Source organism: Haliaeetus leucocephalus, unplaced genomic scaffold (assembly GCF_000737465.1).
Source record: "Haliaeetus leucocephalus isolate CR32 unplaced genomic scaffold, Haliaeetus_leucocephalus-4.0 Scaffold1, whole genome shotgun sequence".
Classification (NCBI taxonomy): Eukaryota; Metazoa; Chordata; class Aves; order Accipitriformes; family Accipitridae; genus Haliaeetus; species Haliaeetus leucocephalus.
Genome location: NW_010972437.1, coordinates 15,862,846 through 15,885,446, shown reverse-complemented (window position 1 = coordinate 15,885,446; position 22,601 = coordinate 15,862,846). Strand labels below are relative to the sequence as shown.

Here is a 22,601-nt window from a genome sequence, read left to right as displayed (position 1 = left end):
CATGCAAGCATATACTTTTGGACACGCTTTTTACTTACATGAGTAATTCCATTTATTTCACTGATATTATTAAATATCTACAGTTTTGAATGTACCTATACCTTTTCAGAACTTGGCCTAAGTTTGTTTTCTTTCATTAATTTAGGCCACAATGGATTTAACCACTGTAATACAACTATTCTTTGAGTACAGTTAATTTTATCATTGTCATAACTCATTTCTCAACAGAAAGTAAGTCAAAAGAATGAGAAAACATACCTTTGGGTATGGGATAATTATTTTTCTAGGATACTGGTCCTCACCAAAATATGAATATTCAATAACTGGTATGTCAGAATCATTAAATTGTACATAGGCTAAATATTTTCCACTTGGGGACCACCACAGTGCATATTTTGTTGCTAGCATTTCCTCTGAGGAAAAAAAAAATCATTCATAATAGTTTATCATTGTAATCTATCTATTTTAGCATTCTACTCTTACCAACCTAGACATGTAAAGGGAGTTACATTAAATAAATAACACCGATCATATTGCAATGCATGTCAATTCTGAAAGGCCTTAAGAACTCTCAGAACAGGCACACAGATCCCATTTAACTCACTTGGGTTTTTCCTGTGTGCATGTGTTTGTTTTTTTAAGATTTTTTTTGCATTGAAGTGCCAAATTTTCACTAAAATTAAAACTTCCATTAAAGCTTAATTCCCAACCACCGCCTGTGCAGCAGAAGGAAGCCCAATTTGTAAAGTTCTGATACAGCTTCAGTAACAAAAGACTCAGGATTTTGGTTACACACTATGAATACAAAATGCAGTCATTATATGGCAAATAATATATGGAAATGAAGTAATCCTCAGGGGTCTAAAAATAATGTATCATCACAGATATTTTAGAATGGATTGTGAGAACCACATAATCTAAATAAAGCATTTAACATGTTAATTGTTGCCCTGCAAGATTTACTTACCTTCATAGACCCAATCAGGAATCCCATTAAATATTTCATTCTGTTTTCCATCACTAGTTAGTTTAATGGGTACGTCTCTTGGACTTTGTTTCAAATAGATATTATTCTGATATACATATACCTAAAGACAAGAAGTATTTTTTATGAGTATAGGCACTAATAACAGGGCTTAGAGTAAGATCTGCAGTCAATGCTCTTACATTATATCAACAAGAAAACGTAATGAATACAAACCAGGAAATAAATGCTACACTAAAAGCCCTTGCAAATTCTTCAAGAGTATCTACAGGCCTTATACATTACAGGCCAAATTCTACGTTCAGCTATGTCAGAATAAATCCTGAACAATTCCTTTGATTTTAATAAACTTCAGAGGATTCTGTGGCTAGCTTTGGTGTGGAAAATAATGGGGAAAAAAAAAAAAAAAATCTTTGAAACTCATTCAAATTGCTGTTTTTTAAAACACCCTCAGACAAAGTGTTTTGTGACTTTTCCTTCTGGTTCCACCAAAAGTATAAGATAAAAACAAATACACAGTGACTAAAAAGAAAATAATTGGACTTTTCTAAACCTGTCAAAAGGCCTAGGCGATGCGAGATGAGAGAAAAAAAGGTTTTACTTTGTCTGGGCTGGTTTGTTCCTTTCTAGTACATTAGTTACCAAAGAGAGCTCTTGCAAGAAATCCTTGCAGGCCTTGGGTATCTCTAAATTTCAATCAAATGGACCTGTGGTTAAGAAACCAGCATCAGAAACATCACTTTCTTAGAAAATTATGCCTTTTGAAGCTATAAGCATTTGTTAGCAACATCAGTGTAACATTTTAACTACTTTGTGCTTTAAATGAAAAACAGAGCAACTCCTAAAACTCTCAGATACAACACAAGGACTATTGTATAAAACCACCACAGACTATTAGTGCTAGGAAGATAGGAAACTATCTTCATTGTATTCTGTCTTCAGAATTCTTGATAAAGAAAATAACAATATTTAATTTAATTGAGACAACTAATACTCTGCTAGAACATGGAAAAATTTTCCTAATAAAGTATCCATTCATATTTAGCCAAATCCCTGGGTGTTTTCTGAAATTAGTATGATGTTTAAAAATATTTTCTTGCACAAATATTTTGTAAATACTGGATAAGTAGTTAAAATACCACTATTATTGGGCTGATGCTTTGGAACCAAGAATAAAAAATGTTTATAAACTTGTTACTCTATGCAATAGGTCTATTATAATTACTGGGAAATACATACTTGGCTATCAAGTAGCTATTAAAAAAAAAAAGAAAATAACATTTTTTGTAAAACGAATCTGGCAGGCATTTCCTAGAGTAAAAATTTTAAAAAAGATTTTGAATATTTCATCTCTGAATCACCATAGTAAACTCATGTGTTATGCTGTGTCAAAGGAAAACACATTGGTTTTCAGGCCTTGAAGCCACATTTAATCCTACGTACAATTATGTTGGTCAATTCTTGATAAGAGACTGGCTAGTGAACTGAAACACAATGTAGCTGAGAACATGGATTCTTCTATTGAGACACAGACAAGTTAAATTTAACAAGTTAAAACTGTTTTGTCATTCTTGCTCACAACCAAGGTTAATACACACAGGCCTGTCAAAAAAATGGCCTAACAAAATAATAACAAAAGGCAAAGAAATGTCTTCTAGCCACACAAAGCAAAATCATTCTAGTGCTTCATTAACTTTACTGACCAATTTGTGTCCAACGGGTGACCAGGATATATACTGAATTTTATGTGGAAGCTGATTTTCTGTTACAAAACCACTAAAAAAAGGAAAGAAGTTGAGATGGCTTTTTGTGCACAGTGCAAATGGATCATTATACTGTACATTCATATAAAATTCATGAAGGGCTATATTTTCTAACAGCTTATTGTTTCTTGAGCAATGCAAAACTAAGGCAGGCAGTGAGACATGCAGTAATGTGATGGTGTTCACCAGTGCTGGTAAAGGTTGCAGCTCAACCCTTTGAAAACATATTCAACAGCCTAAGAGGCAAGCCTTATCTCTTTCTAAATACTGCACAAGCATCTACAGTCATTTGCTCTATCTGCAGTCTTCATTACATTCTCAGCAAGTTATTGGGAAATGTGAATGCAGGATATAGCATGCTGAGGCAAGCATAAAAGCAGCAATTAAACATTTGTTAAGGATCATGACCCACATGCAGTACCTCTCTACTCACATTAGCTTGCAGCAATCTTTTCCTGTCACCTTGAGCCAACAGTTTCCCAAGAATGGAGCAGCTCAGTGCAGCCCCTGTTGCTCAGAACTAAGAAGCATTTGGTCATGCTGCTACTTAATGGCATAAGTATGCCATACATGGGTATGGGGAGTATATATAACAAGTACAGGGAGGCAGATGCCTCCTTCTGACTTGGGTGGAAAGAGTAATGGTTTGGGGAAGGTCCTGGGAAAGAGACCAAATGCCATGGAAGAAGCTGTAAAATTTTAAGGAACCCAGGATGGACTGTTACAAGATCACTGGAGCACTAAAGGACATGTGAGAGTTTTAGGAAAGTTAAAGATTAGATCAACCATAAAAAGGATGAATTAAACAAGAGAAGGGCATGGAGACATCAGGTGTGAGACTGAAGTGGACTCAAGCAGCCAAGACAGGGTGGGAGAAAATTATGCAAAGAAGAAAAAAAGATGAGAATGTTGAGCAGTGAAAGTTTTAGGGCATGAAATATATAAATCAATCCAGATACCTGGATGAGTAGATGAAAGGACTGTATGATTTTCTTAGAGGCCATTTTTTTCAAGCAAACAAGTAACCTGATAGATTCAGGCAAAAGCAAAGCAGGGTGGTAGTCACATTACTATAGATTTTTTCAGTGGAAATGCTTGCAAGCACATCACTACAGAGTATTCACCATATCTTGCTCTAAGAAATATCTGGCCTTACCCATATATGAGATCATAAATGTGGTATGATGCTGTGTAAGAGTATCTCCACAGCTGCAAAATTAAGCAAGAAAATAATATTATTAACTTGGAAAAAGATAATCTAATTAAAAATAATCAGCTGCCCTTTCACAGCCTACACCTTTCTCAAGACACTACCAAGAAACATTTATCTATCACAACCACAATCAACAAAATACTAAATGAAATCAAACATTTCATTAAGTGATCTATTTAAATAATTACCTTTGAATAATTGCTTTCCAGAGCTATGAAATATTTGTCTGCTGACAACACATAATTTGAAGCATTAACTTGTTTCTGAAAGATTAAGAAATAGATTAGATTCTAGTAAAAAACCCCTCTAAATAAGGATTTGATGAGTCAGGTTTTAATCCACTCACTTTTAAACTGGTACTTGAAATGCAACTGCATTTTGCTGCCTTTTTATTAATTGAAAAGGTACGTACCATTGTGCTGTTAGTCATGATGGTAGTTGGGTAGTTCATTTCAACATTGTAAAGAATAATATCATCTTCTGTGGACTGATGAAGATATTCATTATCTTTATAAACAAGATAAAAGGGCTGTTATCTTGCACAGAAGATACTACAGAACAGATCCGTTTATCAAAGTATTCACACTCCTGTCAATGAATAGATTTTGAGCAAATATCTTTTGGCATCTACATAAAAAATGTTTTTCTTCTAATGATGCCAAGGTACAGAGTTATCAACAAACTGTCTTCAGGGTTCTTAAAGTATGTTCTCAAGATTACACACTGCACACAGAATCAGCTAGTTAACTTTAAAATTAAATGCTAGATTTTATTCTCAGTAATGTCTGATCAAGAATACCAGAGACAGACCCATTAAAAGGTCAGTACCACAATGTAAATGTTTTAAAGAAAACATTTGAGATCTTTGCTTATAATTTCACCAGAACATTCTCATTTGTACAGATTCCACAGATAACAGCAGTACCATGTAACTAACACAACATAAATGATGCTGCCCTTACTCACACAGATGAGTGGCCTTCAATGAGAATGGAATTTAATGCTACCTGTGCTCAAGACCTGAGCCATAGTTTGATAGAGAATGAAGATCAGAATTTTAGTTTCACATCATTATTTTCACTGCTATAAACAGAGAGAAGAAATTACACACTTGGTGTAGCTGAAGAGAGAGAGACTTTAACAGTTTAAAAGCAGCCTGAAATATTGTATAAGGTGCTCATTTTTAGGAAATTAGATCACCCTTGGACCTTTTGAGCACACTTCTGTGATTTGTGTAACTGCATTTGTGGTGATCTCAGGCACCCTTAGGAAGAGATATTAAATTTTAACTCCTTGCTTCAGAAGAAAAGTAGACATATGGAATGCTGTAGGCATGACTATCTATGGAATCTATGGCATGACTTTTGCGTGAGCTGTGTGACAGTTAAGAGGAAAGATAAGTCTAAGTGAGAAGGATATAAAGAGGGAAAGAGAATATTAGGTTTAGGTGATATGCTGCCTACATACTTCAGACATTCAGATAGAATTCTAACAAATGGTGACCTAATTTTTAAATCATACAAGTGATGTCAACATACTTCAAATTGTTAATTGTAAAACTTGAACTGCTGCTAGCAATGTCCTGGAAGTCTTCAGTTCAGTTCTAAAATAGTGGGTTAAAACTAACTTGGTAAGAGTCCATGTGAACAGGCTCTATGTTTCTTGTCTCTAGTCAGAGAACAATAATTGCTTGAGGCAGTGGATAGATAGGAGCGGTAGTAGCGTGTGTACCAGAATGTAATCCAATCTAGCTCAAGCCTTTTGGTGCTGCTGCAATTCAATGATAACAAGACTAGTATTTCAGCCACACACAGACACATATATCAGCAGCAATTAGCTTCACGTCTTTATATTCTACCTTAAGGAACGTGCTTAGAAACTCAACCTTATTTTCAATGCAATTCATTGGAATTCAGGAATTTCAGCAGTGTCAGCATTTCCTTAAATGAGATAAGAACAGCTGGGCTCATGGCAGAGCTAGGTACTACTGAAAACAAAGAAGAATGGGGCCTGTAAGACAGGCTACCTCAATTATTACAAATGGTACATAAAAAAGTGCTGTTACAAACACAAAAAAGGAGATTACTTAAGAAATGACTGATACATCGACATATTTCTTTCACTTGCTTCAATGAATATGACAGTAAAAGAAATAGAACACTGAAGGCCTCTAAAATTATAGTTTATATTTGACTCAAACATGTCTGTTGAAACATCAAATACCTAGAATTTCTAGAATGACTGACAGAATAGTAAATTTTAACCATAAGTTTTGACTAGCAGATTGTTTAATCTCATAGTTAGCATTTATTCACAGTAAAGCTGGAAGGAAAATACATTTCTGAGTCTGTGTAAATCAGTCTGGAAATGCATATTAGAAAGGTTTATGTACTTTTGAGAAAAGGTTTTACTTACCTGACACCCAATATGGAAAAAATGTTTTATATTGGAAGTTTCCATTCAAATAATCCTCCAATGTAAGAGCCCTGGGACCATCATTGGTGTTGACAACTAAGAATAAGACAGAAAGTTTCTGTTAATGCAGTGCTGTGAAGTGGGAAAAAAAAAAGAAAAAAGAACTAGTAATTACTAGTCCAATATTTCCTTTTTTTCTATATTTAGCACCAGGGAACAGCAAGGATAGTATAATCCTGGAGGTATGCAGAGAGTAGGCACAGAAGAAAAGAAAGTTCTCTTACTGTTCTGATAAGGTCCTTTAGCTTCTGAAGGACTCACCTTTAGGAATAAAAAAATTAGAAAACTAGACAAACTAATTTATTCCACTCAGTCATTTATTCACTCAGACTTATTTACTTCTAGACCTGTGAGTCCAAGAAAAGCCTTTTCCACACAAAAGACAAATCAAAGTTTTTTTTAAAGCATGAGTTTCATGAACTTCTGTGGTATGTAGAGACAACTATTTTAATAAGCACCTGCACATATTCAGCAGAGAGTCAAACAACAGGATGTGCATACAAACCCCTACTGCCTAATTTCATAAATGCCTCATCAACCAGTGTTAGAAGACAGATATAAGGCTTGCAAAATAATCACCATCCACATATATTTCTTAGTAGCCACATGAAAAAAATAGATGAAGGTATGCAGGTAAAAATAATGCTCAAAAGTAGTGAATGAGTGAACACAAACATCAACATTTTATTTAATGCTGCAAAAGAAAATTGGCAATGATTCTGGAGAAAAGACAGAACAGAAGCCAGGTATTTGATTTCCAAGCAGATCAGAGCACTGCATAAAAATAATACACAAAATTGTGGCTGGTTTTGTGGCTCTTGTCTTGACTATGTTTATTGCCAAAGCTAAACACCTTAAGCTAGGGCAGATTTTAAAAACAAAATTTAAGGACAATCAACTGGATGACAAGAGGGTAATGCTGAAAATGCTGGCTTGCTAAGTGCATGGAAATGAAAAATTCCATTATAAAAATGTAAAAAAAGGCAAAAAAGAGAAACTATGCAGTTCACAAGAGAAAGAGTACTCAAAATATTTAATCCTTAAAAGACACAGGAACATTTCTGATAAAGGCCAGTTTTTAAACTTCAGTACCATAGTAATGGCAGCTTGTAAGTCTAGGCATTCTGGATTCTATACTTTTCTCCTTTAAAATCAAGGGGACTTTTTCCATGGTCTTCAGAGGTAGCAGAGATGTCACACTGCAGCCTAGTAGATATCTGCCACTTCCCCTGTTTGTTCCTTCAGAGCTCTCAGATGACAGTCAGATAATCAAGATGACTTGTTACCCTCAGGTTTCATATCATGCTCCATCACTTCCTCATTACATCTGCCCTCTCTGTTAAGATCACACTGACTTCCTTGAAACGTTTCTTCATATTCTCTTCTATGGTACTTTGTAATGATAATACATGTTTTCTTCTGCTAAGTGACTATTACTTACTGTAGAATACACATGTCAGGTTGACTGTTGACACTAGCCTTGTCTGCACTAATGCAGAAGCAAGCTGTCATGAGAAATAAAATTGAATGCCAATCCACAGGCGAAAACCTATCAGCTAGCAATATGTCCAGAAAATATCCCAAGAAGTTCAATAAGAAGTTAAATCCTCTTGCTAATACCATTACTGTATATTAGACATCTTTGATATGTTAATGATAAGCACAGAAGATGGCAAATTCTTAAAAAAATGCATGGAAAATAATTCCAAAGAAGAATGCAGTTCTATTTATATTGAGCGATGATTATTTATCACTAGCTTTCAGTTTAAATTCTCTAAGTGAATATGCCTGTTAGCAAAAGAAATCCACTATTAAGATCTGTTTCCATGGTTGTGCGTATAGGAGGCTTAAATTTGCAGTCCTGTTTGATACCTTACTCTGGTAAAATTTCCTGGTTCCTTCTCTCAGTTTAAGAGGATTTTTTACTAAAAAGACAAGCAATACCACAAATGTCTCATCTCTGGTCTAATTTTCTTAGCTCTAATTTAAACCTTTACTCTGTTAGCCATCTCACCCTTACATACTTAATATTCTGTGATAATTTATTATGACTGCTAATGATTTTCAAAATGTGTCCATGCCTATCTTAATTTCTACCAGTAGACTGCAAAAAATCTGAACACAACTATTTCTTACTTGATTATTTATAAATTTGAATGGTTGTTTCTAGGCAACAGAAGATATCTTTAAAATGCTTTAATTAAAAGCAGCATCTTTAATTGTTTCCTACAATTGTTGCCGATTCTTTCTTTCGTAACTAAAGACTGGTTCAGCAATAGTATTCTAAATCTCTGTTCACAGAATAGACCCTAACATGAAAAGTACTTTACATGTCTGCAGCACTATATAGACAGCTATTTGGATGGCTGTTGGTAAGCTTGGTAAATTCTTTAGTAGTGTTTCGTTTCTCTATGAAATAACAAAGATGAAAAAAGATGCCCAGGGACAAAAAGGAAGCAAACAGCAGAGCCAAATACAGAAATGAAAGCTTACCAAATTTCAGCTTTGCTCTTTTCCTTTCACCACCCCACTGTCTCAGTTTTAATCCTTTGTGGTCAATTTGCATTCATTTAGAGGCTGCAGTTCTGTATTTCTCTGTGCATTGATTTAGTTATTTTGCTTCACAGTGTAACTTGCTTTATATATTCCATGATCATAATTACACACTCATGTATTTGAGTGTATTCAACGTACATGTATAATTGTGGTGATAAAAGCCTGTAAGCATCTATTAATTGTCACTGGCTTTATCCAGATACCTTCTCCTTTGCCGTTCAGTTCAGTACTGTTATGAGGGAGCTTAATAAAACACAGAAAGCAGAACTGTCAATTATATTAAACTCAGATGATCTTTATGCACACCAATCTATCACTGTGATATCCTGTTGTATTATTAGGATTATTCCCTTTAAAAGATTGGATGTGGGTAGACCAACACAACCCTTGCTTTGGATTTCAAAGCCCTATTGGCTTATTCCACAACATGGTTGTCCTGGTTTCGGCTGGGATAGAGTCAATTTTCTTCCTAGTAGCTGGTATCATGTTGTGTTTTGGATTTAGTATGAGAACAATGTTGATAACACATTGATGTTTTTAGTTGTTGCTAAGTAGTGTTTAGACTAAGTCAAGGATTTTTCAGTTTCCCATGTTCTGCCAGCAAGCAGATGCACAAGAAGTTGGGAGGGGATACAGCTGGGACAGCTGACCCCAACTGACCAAAGGGATATTCCATACCATAAGACATCATGCTCAGCATATAAAGTTGGGGGAGGAAGAAGAAAGGGAGGGATGTTCAGAGTTATGGCATTTGTCTTCCCAAGTAACGGTTATGCATGATGGAGCCCTGATTTTCTGGAGATGGCTGAACACCTGCCTGCTGATGGGAAGTAGTGAATGAATTCCTTGTTTTGCTTTGCTTGTGTGCACGGCTTTTGCTTTACCTATTAAACTGTCTTTATCTCAACCCATGAGTTTTCTCACTTTTACTCTTCCAATTCTCTCCCCCATCTCACTGTGGGGGGGAGGGAGCGAGCAAGCAGCTGTGTGGTGCTTAGGAAAAAAGCCTCTGTCTAACTATACACTAAGAAAGAATCATTATAATCCCTTTCAGTTATCAGAAATTAAATTTTCAGAAAATATGTTTATAAAGAAAAGCTAGTATAAAAATTTACCTTAGGTCATAGCCATCATACATTATTTCTAAGCATAGACTTGGAAAGGTAAGATTGTTGTGCTAACCCCTTTAAATTAGTCCTAAACCAGAGTATTTATTCTGCCACCAGCATATGAATAAGCACAGAAAATTAATAGAGCCTGTTTTGGGTAAGCACTTCATGCTGATTTAAGAATCTAAGCAACAAAGAGTTTCTTCAAAGCACTAGTCAGATTTGGAAAGAAAAGGCCCACCCAGACCACAGTCCTAGGAATATTGTCACAGACCACAGCTGCACAAGTATAGCAGAATGAACCCTGTTAAGGGAACATAAACTAATGGAGCATATTGTTTTTTGAATACTTATCTAGAAAGATTTTAGTATGAATGCCTACCAATTTTTTATGCAGTCTGAAGTACCAAACAGAAGACGTATGAATTAGTCTAATCCATCTTAATATTGGTTTTTATTACTCTGTTCTAATACCTTATGATAGCTCTCTGCCACCAGTGTACAGATCACTGTAGCTAGGTTTACACTATTACTTAGATCTGAGCCTGAACTCTTAGCTAAGACTGAACCACCAGATTTTGGTGGAAGCACACTGTCACAATAATCTATTGATTTTCAATTACAAGAAACTTAGCAACAGCTGTAAGTTTATAATCTCTAATTGTCACTTGCCAATTTTGATAGATGGCCAAGAAGATGCAAATTTCTCTTTACTTCTGTTTTAAGTCAAACATCCAGGCACCCATTTCAATTAGAAAGCAGCAACTAACACCACCACCTCCAGCAGAATTCAGTGTCAGCAACTGAATTCCTGACTGGAACCATTTTTCTTCCACTCCACAATGATGGAAGCCACCCTGTTTGACTTTGCATCGGAACACAGAGAGGCATTTATTGAATCAGAAAATGGATTCGGCTGGGGTGCAGCAAAGATCACCACCAGTTCCTAAGAAACTGGCTGCTGCTTCCTGGCTGAGAATTATGCCCCATGACCTAATCTGCAACATCAGAGAACCAGGGTCTTCGTCTCAGGCCTAGGTCAAGTGTACAACTGGAACAGAAACATTGACAGGCAGGATTCTGGTTATTCATTAAAAATAGCAGAAGAAAAGATTAATTTGGAGCCTAACCAATACATTTAGTTAATTCTAACTGTGCCTGTGGTTCCCCTATTGCTTTTCAACTGCAGACAGGTATTTTCTATCTTGTTTATGCTGCAGAAGAACAGGACTAGGTACACCAGTGTACAAGTGAAAAGAACCTTTCTGAAATGTTTAGAGTTGGGTTATCATAGCTGAGTTATCATCGTTAGGTAAATCACATAGCACATTCCTAACTCAAGGAAATGTCAAAAACCTGTCACTAATTTCTTAGGCATAGATGCCATTCCCTATACTGAGATTGTCCCCCTTGCTCTTCTGAGCCCCACAGAAATTGCATAATAACTGCAACTATTTCCCCCTTACTATCCTCTGCAAACAGAAAATTATGTTTCCAGTATAACTTTTGAGAATTTTTCACATTTTTATACTCTTCCATTTGTAAACCAAAATCAGCTATCATATTTTGAGAAGCCTGAAGAACATGAAACTTAGCAGACAAACCAGCACTAAATATTTCTTCCAGTTCTTTCAGAATTACAGGCAACATTTTTCTTTGCCGATTTCTTAAGCAGAAATTTAGTTGGTCTGTGTCTATGCATTTCTCATATGAAATGGTCTTTCTAGATTGCCGCATCCTTTCAGTTAAGCACTAGTAAAGGTGGAATGTACAAAGAACATTCCATCTCTGTAGCTATTTCCTGTCTCTTTGACTTGCAAAATTTGTAACCGCAAAATTAATTTATATTTCTTCCATTTAAAACTAGTAGATCAGCAGACTACTAAGAATTTGAAAAGGTTTAGGCATTCAAACAGATAACCGCATCACTTGCAGTTCCACCTGAGAATAAGAAGCCATAATCAGACGTGTTCAACATAATTGTGTATTCCATAATTGTCTAAAATGCTCCTTCAAAAGCATTCTGTAAAGTAAGATAAATTCTTTATCATCCTACTGGATCTAAATGTGATGTCTGATATGACTGGTTACCAAGTCAGTATTCCAAGAAATTATAGAGATGAAAAGAGATCTTCGTAATGGCTCAGGTACTGAAGAGACTCAGAATAAGACCAGTGAGCTGGTATGTGATAACTTCAGAAGGGAAAATTACATTCACTTCCCCTACAGTACCTTCCATGATCTTTAGCAACTTCTTCAGGCTGCCAAACTGATCCTATGTCTCCAGCCTCTTTGTTTCCTCACTGCTTTTTTGTTTAAATCTCATAAAAATATTCTGCCATCTTAACATGCAGACTTGGTATGAGTGAGTCTGACTCGATACCATACATTTATCTAGTAATCAAAGCTCAGATTTGACCATGCTTAAGCTAGCCAAAAAATCTGGCACCCCATCATTGACAGTAAAAGTCAAACCCGTCACTCTGTACTTCTTCCCAGCACTGCCTCCCACCTTGATATAATCTGTCCTCATATTCACATGCTGCATATCAGAATCAACCCTAACTGCTTCAGAAACCTCCAACCCTTCTCTTGACAAAACAACCCATGATAAACATATTCCTCAGAAATATCAGGTAGGAAAGAGATTTCGCCTTTCACAAAACCTGCATATTAACTACAGGACTTAACTTTCACAAGATTTAAGCAAATGGCTGATTTTATAACATTTAGTTGTAAATGCAAAACTGATTTCTTCATCTCAGTCACCCTGCCAACACATGAACAAAGAATAGTAATAGAAAAACAAATCCCTTTAAATAGATGCTGTTACTGGAATATAGGTTTTTTATTACTATTTTAATTATTTCAGAGGCATTCAATTAATCTGCTATAGTGAAAGGGCCACGTAAATACTTATATTGGCCTTACTACACCTCTCACGGTAAAAAAATACCATCAAGTCAGTACCACTCAGGCTCTAAATTTCAAACCACACTCACTTCAAACTTTACCAGAGGACTCAGCAGACCACACCATGTTGATTTACCTAAGCTAGCATAATAATACTAGAGCAAACTATGCATCCCTATTTTATAGAATGCTGACTTTAATTTTCAAATGCAATCTTAAATATGTTCACAAACAATTCATCATACCCCACCTACAACAAAATGTTTAACTTGTAATTGGATAGAGACCTTCTATAATTATTACATAACCATTTAAAACCAAATACAAGTTCACCAAGCTAAAGGAAATTACTAACAGTTTGTGAGAGTCTCCTAACCCCTAATATAAAAAATAACATAATGTGAGGAGATCTGAGAATTATTTTTGCAGTCCTGTCTAAGAACGTTATATATCATGCACAATAAAGTTAATTCTGGTGTTTTTCACTTCAAGGAGTTCCTTGTTTCAACATCTGCTGGCATTTCAATCCTACCTTCAGGATATTTCAGCTGTAGGTACATTTCTGTGAAGTGAAAAAGCCATAAAAATTCTGACAAGACAATCCTAAAGATAATTTGACAAACTTTTGTGAACTTTAGAAGTCATAGTAGCTGTAAAGATATTGTGTTTTACAATACATTAGATTACAAATGCCTTACCTCTTGATGGAAGCAGTATAATACACATAAGTAATAAGGAAAGCAAAAGGCATATAACCACGCCAAATATGATTTTTAGCCGGGTCTGCAGGGCAGAAACAAACAATAATTACAGTTCTAATATTGCCTGAAGCACACTTCTATGGCTTGTAAATAATTAAATCCTCCCACTCTCTTTAACTGCTGTAATCCGTCCAAGCAACAAGCAAAAATGTCCCTGCAGTACATTTGAAAAGACTTCCCTTCCCTTTTTCTTTAAAACAAATACGCTCACATCTGAGCCTGGTCTGGTCTTGTGCAATAGCTGACAGTTTAAAACAACAGATGTAAATGTTACCAAAAGCTGAATTTAGCAGCATACAGACCTTCATTTTCCTGCTGTATTCTAAAAGAATGTAAATTCTCTCTTCTGGGTGTTGGTCAGTGATCTAGGAGAGGAGTTTGAAAAGGCAGTGTCTGTTTTCACAGTTGGAGGCTAAACCTCTGGCAGACTTTTTTTTCCCCTACATACTTTTGAAAACTGTGCCAAATTTCAAAGGGTTTCCATAAAATTAGAAACACGCTTTCGGGGAAGTTCTTGGACTAGAAATGGACAGTGGGTGGCTATAGGGGTGGTGATTACATACTTCCCATCAATGTGAGCTGTAACCAACATCTGCTTACACTAACTTAAGGGTTTTATGACTCAACAGTTACTCGATATGTACTGTTTTTCTCTGAAAAGTTTCTACTGTGTATTTTGGCAATCCTCACATTCTCAGGACATAGTCATGACCTTATTTCTACTCTTTACAGAGAAATGAAAAGAATATCTAATAGCTTTATTGTTTATATATAATGTAAGTATGTTTACTTTCTGAAATAATAAATGATGGTGCAAGAATGCAAAACAAGAAGCAGAAACAAATATTGTTTAATGTCTTCCACATGTGAGAATTACTTTTTTCTGAGAAAACTATACACTTGAGTAGCCTAGGTAAGAGAGCTTAGAGAAGTAAATATCTACAGGCCCAGCGCAAATTCTGAAACAGTGCTTAAACCACCAATTGCACATATTTTACTTAGCTCACTGAAATGAGGTCAACTGAAAACGGGGAAAACGTCTCTTGAGTCCGCAGTGTCAAGTTACATAAGAGATCCCTCAGCAGAGAGAAGAAACGCTCGAAAAGCGAAGTAAAACTATGCTGTGCTCGTTAGACTGGCTTTACCCAAATATTCTCACCACCGGTCTGCCCCAGAGCCGCTCTGGGGAGTGCAGGGGAAGGAGGGGAAGGCGCAGGCAGACCGCGCCCTGCCCATTCCCCTCAGGAGGGTCTCCACACCGGCCATCGGCCCTACCGCGGGGAGCCGGCGGGAGGGGGGAATAACGGCCGGCCGCGGCGGGCGGGAAGGACAGTCGGCGGGGAACAGGCACGCTGCCCCCTAGCGGCCGCGCGGCCCGTACCGGCGCGGTCCCGGCCCAAAAGGGACAGAAACGTTTAAACGAGGCACCGTTTTCTGGGCCGGTACCGCCGTTTAGCCTGCCCCTGCACAGCCCGGTATCCCGCAGGTACCCGGGTCCCTCTGGAGCGCTCTGCGCTGTCGCCTCCTTTCTTCACTGCTCGTTGCTCTTTTCCCAGCAACCCCCCATGCTTTCGGGCTTGCTGGCATCTCCTGGCGAGGTTGGATGCTTTGTAGTACGTCTCCACACACCCTGCAATGCACAACTGCTTATTAGTGATGTCCAGGTCTCAGAAGGATGATCTCAAAAAGGAAATCCTTCCAGTGCTCCTACCACAGAGACAGTAATCATTCTTTCAGATGATTAACCTGAGCATAAGACTGGGCCAGGCATTTCAGATGTGTTATTAGGAAAAAAAAAAAAAAAAAAAGCGATCTCATGCCCTTTATAGCAGTCATCCAGCGTGCTGGAAGCAAACACCAACCAAGGACTTGTGCAGAATGCTGTGCCCCACAGCCATGGGTGCAGGCTATGTGTTATGTACAGAAAGGCACCAGGGATGGCAGCAGCTGAACTGAGCTACAAAACAAAGCCGGTTGTCCACTCACTGCCTGTAGCATCCCAGCCATTTCACCCGGTGCCCATGCCAGAGGAGACAGCAGTGCCTGGCGATGGGCATTCCTCTGCTTGGCCTCCATAGCCTGCTCAGGGCAGCCAGGCTCAGCCGCAGACCCAGGCCCAGCTCAGCTTCCTTCTTGCTGCTGCCTCAGCCTGTGTGGTAAATGTCAACTGCCAAAGGTGGCCACAAACTGACAGAATATTTACTAGGTTTGACATGAAACTTAGACCAGTGACTAGAATTTGCAGGTTGGGCTTAGGCATTCTTGATTTTCCATGTGGAGTCTGCTGAATCACCTCATCTTTCTCCCTGCACTAGTCTTGCATTTCTCTCCTGTGCTTAACACCAAAAAGGGAAAGATAAGAGGGTGAGGAAAGGAGTCCAGAATGGTGGTGCCTCAGTGTGTAGGTCAGGCACAAGGACTATGATTCTTCAGAGAAGGTTAACAAGGACTGAGTACCCAAATCTTACTGGAATTCAGTAGCAGCTGGGTGCATCAGCTCCTCTGGCTTCTTTGAAAATTGAAAATGTAGTAGATGAGATAGGTTTCCTGTCACACCAACCTGTCCAGCAGAACTTGGGCTAATGTTTTACAGAGAAAAAACCTCCAAGTATTACCGCCAAAGGTAGTCAAGTTACCACCTTAGCCTAACAGTATGGGCTGGAATTTGAACCCTAACCATTACACCAGCCTTGGTGAGGCAGCAGTTGATCTGGGCATTCCTTACATTAGTCTTGGTGGGGGGATTTTTGAAAAGAGATTAAAATTAATTGTCTGGAAAAAACAGTGATATAAAACATGCCTTATTTTCCCATAAACTCAGTTCCCCTCTCTCCCCAGTTCTTGTCACAACAGTAAAGTACTTTATACAAGATAAAGTTTCTGAATAAGATCCATCCTGTTGACAGAAGCCATGCAGGAAAAAAAGGGTAAGAAGGCTAAAATACTTTGTTCCTGATACACTGCATATGAAGGGCAGAACTGAGCTCAAAAACAATAGTGTTTCCTAACAAGATAAAACCGCAGCTACTCAAAATTTCCAAAACAGAAAAGGATTGAGACAAAAGAATTTTTTCCCCATGTAACTCATGCTCCTTATTCATATTTCCAAAGTGTTACTTATTTCCTAACATTCTGTGGTTAATGCCATATGTATTTTCAATAACACACTTCAGAGAAATCCACTTTTTTCTAACATTGGTTATCTCTGACAACCAGAACATCACAAAACTGCAAATGCAGGTTTTCATCAGGCTAGTTTCCATTTCTAAATACACAGCTTCCTCTAATGAATGCAAATTTGAGAATGCCTCAAAGGAAAGGATTCAAACTCACATCATCTGAAAAGACTTTCCAAAATGACTCTATGCTGCATACTATGTATTTTTCTAATTTGGAAGTCTTAATTATTCAGGTATGTACTGTAGTAAGATTCACAAAGGTCGCAGCATTAGAAGCAAAACAAAATTTACCTGGCAGAGAATGACCTTTACAAGCTTTGTTGACCTATTGCTCCTAACACCTGAACTCCCTTCTCTGGACTGTTTATATTAGTACTAGTGAAGAAGCAAACAGCAATTCTTTCAACAGCCAAAGTTCCTCCTAACTTCTGCAACATCAGAACCCCATAATGTAATATAGAAATAAAAGTGTAAGGAAGCTAGAAAGAGGGTGAATCAGTTGGAGAGATGGACAAATTATGGAACAGAAAACATATTTAGTTTGTACAGCAACTATCCAACCAGTTATGCAACTACTCTAGTGTTACTAAAGTATTTACATTTCCCGGATGAGGAAACGCAGATTTACAGATGTAGGTTGTGCAAGATGTCAGACCAAAAGTAGATAGAAAAATGAAAATGCAACTAAAGCTGAACTAGTTCTTAAGTAGCCACACACATAGCTAGACAAATCCCCAGTGACTAATACATTTCCACATTTGTGAACAAATAAAAGCTGTAAGTAGAAAATACAATCAGGATTTGTCACACTCCCTGGAGGACTTTGGGTCCATAAAGGCAATAAATGCAGAAGTAACTAGCAAATAATATATGGCAATTTAGCTTGTTTTTTACAACTTCACACTTCCTGGATGAACAATATAGGCACGTTTTACAACCCCTTTCAGAGACAGTAACTTGAAGTGGAAATTCCTTATCCTACACACCAGCAGGATTCATTTGAGGTTCATTACACATTATGCTGAAGTGAGATTGTGCAAACACTCTTTAAGCTGAACGTGGCTGAGTAACGCTAGGAACTGGGAGTGTAACAGCAGCACATAGGTGAACTAGAAGAAGCCCAGGCATGTTTCTGATATAGCCCTGTTGAACTCAACTATAAAAGAACAAAGAAATCCAGCTGCACATGCTCTTGTTGCTTCAGTAAAGGGAAGTATCAAAAGCTCAGATTTCAGAAAATCTACTCAGCATGGAAAATTATTTGATTGAGGATCCAGCAGCAATCTATTTAATGATACTGTTTTTTCAACAGGGTCTTACACTTCTTTAAAGTACTGAATAAATTACTTCAGACACTTGAAAATGCTATGTACAGTGTATTATGTTACATTTACATAACTAACAACTCATTAATACAGAAATCCAGAGATGATCTGGATTATGATTATTTACCAAGACATATATTTAGCATATTTCATGGCATCTCATCAGATACTGAGCACATGGACAAAATACATCTTAAATTACAATCATGTGTGATCTATGAATCTCCAACATTTTTAAACAGTCAGTTTCTCAGATCAATGTGTAAAAAGTGTAAAATTTGTCCTGCACTTAATGCTAAATCAGCAGATTCTAGAAGTAGCCAAAAGCTTCAGTATTAAGCAAAATACAAGAAAGAGAATAACTTAAAGAGTTTTTAAGAACAACAGATGATGGGAATGGTTTGATTTTTTTAACTAATGAAGTATCTAATGCTGAATAAAGAAATTGGTGAAGATTTCACATTTGTCTGCCCCGCAGAATATATAAAGGTAAGAATAGCATTATATAAAGATATACATGAATATAAAACACATATACTACAAACCGTTTACACTCCCTATCTCCCAGTAGCCTTTCCTGTTTTAGTTGTATCATTCAAAAATACCTGTGGAATTGCTGTGTTTTGAAACATCTTTGCATATATAATCTCTTAACTCTCAATATGACTGATTTTTTTTTTACAGCCCTAAGGTAGTAGTTTATTGGTATAAATTGCTGTTGTGGAATAATTTCAACCTATAAATAAACCACAATTTCTGTAAGTTTAAGCACATTGTAATCTACAAAACTGCTATAGTGAAAACTCATCGTGTGCATATTTATTTCATAATGCTATAATTTTTTTATAATTAAGTAGCTAATCCCAGAATGGCCTGTATCAGTTTGGTGATATCTGAAATGGGCTGCTCTTCTCAGTCAGAAACTAGTCGTCCCCCCCGCCGAAGCAAGGCCAGAAATACAACCACCCCTCCAACCCCCTAAATCTGGTCCTGATGCAAACCTGAAATCAAATCTGATTTAAAATAATGTGCACAGTATTTATATTCCTTTCAAAGATGAGAGCAATTACAGATCTAGCCATAATAGGATTCTTTTTTGCTGGGATATACTTTTCAGCTATGTTGTAACTTAGAAATTTTACCTGGGGCTACTGTAGTGTTTACATGTCCATGCCAGTAAACATACCATTTTATCCTGAATTTGCAAAGCTGACTGTTATAACAACAAACAGACCTTCTTTCTGCTCTCCAGTATCTTACTTGCAAATGGGGGGGGGGGGAAATCTGTCCACGAGATAAATATGGAGACACATTATGCTATTTTTACAGTCAGAATACCAATATCCTTTAAATTTCTAGGGTGAAACCGTGGTATTATTATTGTCAAAATACTTACAGTGAAAGAGAATAAACAGTATCACAGTTGGCAAAGGTTAATCATTATAGTAATTTATTGAAAAAAATACGTACCTCATTATATAGCCAGTTTAACAATCCTATGAAACTAACACACAGAAAGTCACTTGGTATTGTGCTTCTTGGACATTAAAATAATCAATTTCAAGTCAGGTTAAGGGCTTGATTTTTTGAAATGTCTTTTAAGGGAAACTTAATTTTAGTCTGTCAAAATGTATGAGCTTACAGCTAAAGAGGGGAAGGACTCAGTCATGAAAACACTGACGAAGCAATGATTCAGAAATAACACTCAGCTAATCTGTTCTCTTTACATGGCTCCTGTTTTGAGACACTTTATCTTCAAAAGGGTTAAAGCAGGAAGAAAACCAGAAAATAATCACCATGGCATATCTCAAGATGTCTGTCCTATGTTCTGTCCTTGACGACAGGTCAACTAACACACTTTTGACAGTGTGGTCACCCCATGATGGACTGTGAGTAGAGATGGGAATTTGTTCCATGGATACACATGACTGCAACGTATTTTGTCATCTTTGTCCCAGAGTACCACTGCAAATCTGAGTGCAGACAGCAGCTGTATGACTTTGTCCTTCTCCTTCCTTGTTTTTTTTTCCTCTTCAAGACAGTTTCCTCATGCCCCAGAGCTTTCACAGTGTTTATGATGCAGCACTTCCTATGGGACACAGGAGCTTCTAATCAGCAGTCAGAGAAAAGTTGAAAAGGGATTTTATTTTCATTCTAAGTCCTTAATCTTCATCACTTGAAGGACAATGAGCTGCATAATCAAAATTAGGGAACTTGACAGGCAGTTCTCCCCATTTCTTAAACATTTGCTTTGTTGTTTTCTTGTCTTCAAACACAACCACAAAATTTCTAATCTTTAGACAAGGCAGGTCAAGACCTCGGTGAACCATCATATTTCCCCAAGCCTGCAAGTATAAGAAAATTACGTTTCAGATAAAATAGACAAGAACATTAGACAGAAATAAATACAGACAACAACAACATAAAAGTATGAAAATAAGTTGTTCCTCACTTGTCCACAATCTTTACATATAATTTCCCCATTTATCTGGTAATCGGCACGCTTATCTTGCAGTGTCTTATTTTCTCTTGTATGGTAAAGACTTCTGAAAAACAGTCAGACAGCGTGCGTCAGAATACATTGGTCATTCAATGCTACATACAGACTTAAACACACATTGACTACAACTGCTGAAGTCAGATATGAAACCTAAAAGACTGTAAACTCTCTGTTATGCACATTCAGGAGTTGGAGAAATGCAAGGTCATATTTTATGCTCCTAAGTAATGGTGAAATACAGGTGCACTCCATGCCTCCTTTTGTAGCATTTCAGGAGCTGCATCCTCCCTCACACATCTTAAAGTAGGAGCAGCAGGCTCTCTGTTATAATAGGGGATAGATCTAGCTTGGTTTTTTCAGGTGCCACGGAGCTGTCAAAGAAATGATACCTGAAAGTTAGAGGTTTTCTTTTGATTACCTGTAGTCCAACCTTACCCCTTAACAGAATCATTTGGTTCTGACTATGCAGAGCTGCAGAGGATGTGCACATTCTTAGATCGTTTAGTTTAGGGAATACTTGATCTTGAGGGTTACTATTAGCCTGTGCAGAGGGGCTATAAGAATTATTACCTTGTAGTTTGAATTGACTGATAACATTATGCTGACAAGACAATTTCACAGTAAAAGCAGTTTAATGTTTAGTGCTGCACCTCAGTTTTAATTTTTTCCAACATATGGGTACTAATTTCTCATAACTCTTCAAAAAGTCTTTACAAATTATACCAGTGATATGTCTCAAAGAAACGAGAACTAGGGAGGGCAGTAACTTGGTAGGATGGTGTCTGTTACATAATTAACAAAGCATGACTGATCTGTAAGGTACAATACCCATTACAAATTTAATGTAGTAAGCAAATGCAACTGAAGTTGAATTAAAACATTTTCTTGGACTCTTAATTTCCATTATAAGTGGGAAAAGAAAGTAACCTCCTGCCACCATGGCACTGAAAAGTTAAACACAGTTTAAAATAAATGTTTACTAAACTAGACGGCATCTCTTGCCATAAAGATTAAGCAGGAACAAGAACACTGGGAGAACTAAAAGGGGTGTGTCATCAGTATGAACATCCTCTAAATACACAATTATCAATGCACAGCTCATGGCCAATATGTTGTCTGAGTCACTGGTCATAGCCAAACTCTTATCCTGGGTCTGTTACTGGTGTAAGTATGTGGGTAACTGATATTCATCTTTGGTTACAGTTACACTGTGGAATACATACTGTATTAATAAGTGACCTAGTTAATATTACTGCAGAAGCTGTACCTTTTTCCAAAGTTTCAAACTCTGGTCACCTTGAAATCAGGGGTAAGAATCAACATTTCCTTCAAACTCATTAACTGTAAACTCCATAGAGCCTAGGACTTAACAAGATTGGAATAAGCTTTTTTTTCCTCGCAGGGCCTAGAGGGTTACAGGCCCTGTACAACCCTGCTGAAAAGAAAATCTGTTTCTACCTGAAAGAGATAAAGTAGTTCATAAACACTTACTGGAAATCTTTTTTCACACTGACATGATGCATGTTTTCAATAACCTGTATGTCTTCTCCAGAACATACCAGCTTGTGGCAATTTTTGCATAAGAATGTTATTAGTGAAGGATTTTTGTTGTATGTCTTGCGCTGATCTCTCTTTGCCTTCATTTGTTTTTCCACTATACTTTGCAACTGGAAATTCTGAATCTAGAAATAGATCAGCAAGAGCACTGTAACATTCTGGTGGAATGACAGTAATAGTTTTCTTTTTCAGTTATTTTACTGAATTCACTGACAACATGGCTTCCAGTCAATTTTCCCGACTTATGTGTTTCCCCCCCTACCAA

At 37.1% G+C, this 22,601-nt stretch overlaps 2 protein-coding genes across 4 annotated transcripts in view; both read right to left on the bottom strand.

Annotated features, from left to right (window-relative positions):
- Nucleotides 1-14,304, bottom strand: part of FAP (fibroblast activation protein, alpha) — a 43,887-nt gene extending 29,583 nt beyond the window's left edge. Inside the window, exons 1-9 of the mRNA XM_010567614.1 lie at nucleotides 14,078-14,304; nucleotides 13,713-13,797; nucleotides 6,377-6,472; nucleotides 4,374-4,468; nucleotides 4,150-4,224; nucleotides 3,905-3,957; nucleotides 2,689-2,761; nucleotides 968-1,088; nucleotides 259-413 (exon numbers count right to left, since the gene is read on the bottom strand). Of these exons, the coding sequence (XP_010565916.1) occupies nucleotides 259-413; nucleotides 968-1,088; nucleotides 2,689-2,761; nucleotides 3,905-3,957; nucleotides 4,150-4,224; nucleotides 4,374-4,468; nucleotides 6,377-6,472; nucleotides 13,713-13,797; nucleotides 14,078-14,083 (759 nt within the window). The 5' untranslated portion in view covers nucleotides 14,084-14,304. The remainder of the gene's footprint in view (nucleotides 1-258; nucleotides 414-967; nucleotides 1,089-2,688; nucleotides 2,762-3,904; nucleotides 3,958-4,149; nucleotides 4,225-4,373; nucleotides 4,469-6,376; nucleotides 6,473-13,712; nucleotides 13,798-14,077) is intronic.
- A 5,451-nt stretch (nucleotides 14,305-19,755) lies between these two features.
- Nucleotides 19,756-22,601, bottom strand: part of IFIH1 (interferon induced with helicase C domain 1) — a 29,254-nt gene continuing 26,408 nt past the window's right edge. For 2 of the 3 annotated variants that reach the window (XM_010567601.1, XM_010567582.1), the window contains 3 exons: nucleotides 22,271-22,461; nucleotides 20,732-20,825; nucleotides 19,756-20,624 (listed from right to left, as the gene is read on the bottom strand). In XM_010567601.1, the coding sequence (XP_010565903.1) occupies nucleotides 20,442-20,624; nucleotides 20,732-20,825; nucleotides 22,271-22,461 (468 nt within the window). In that variant the 3' untranslated portion in view covers nucleotides 19,756-20,441. The remainder of the gene's footprint in view (nucleotides 20,625-20,731; nucleotides 20,826-22,270; nucleotides 22,462-22,601) is intronic. The other variant, XM_010567591.1, reaches the window with a different exon arrangement.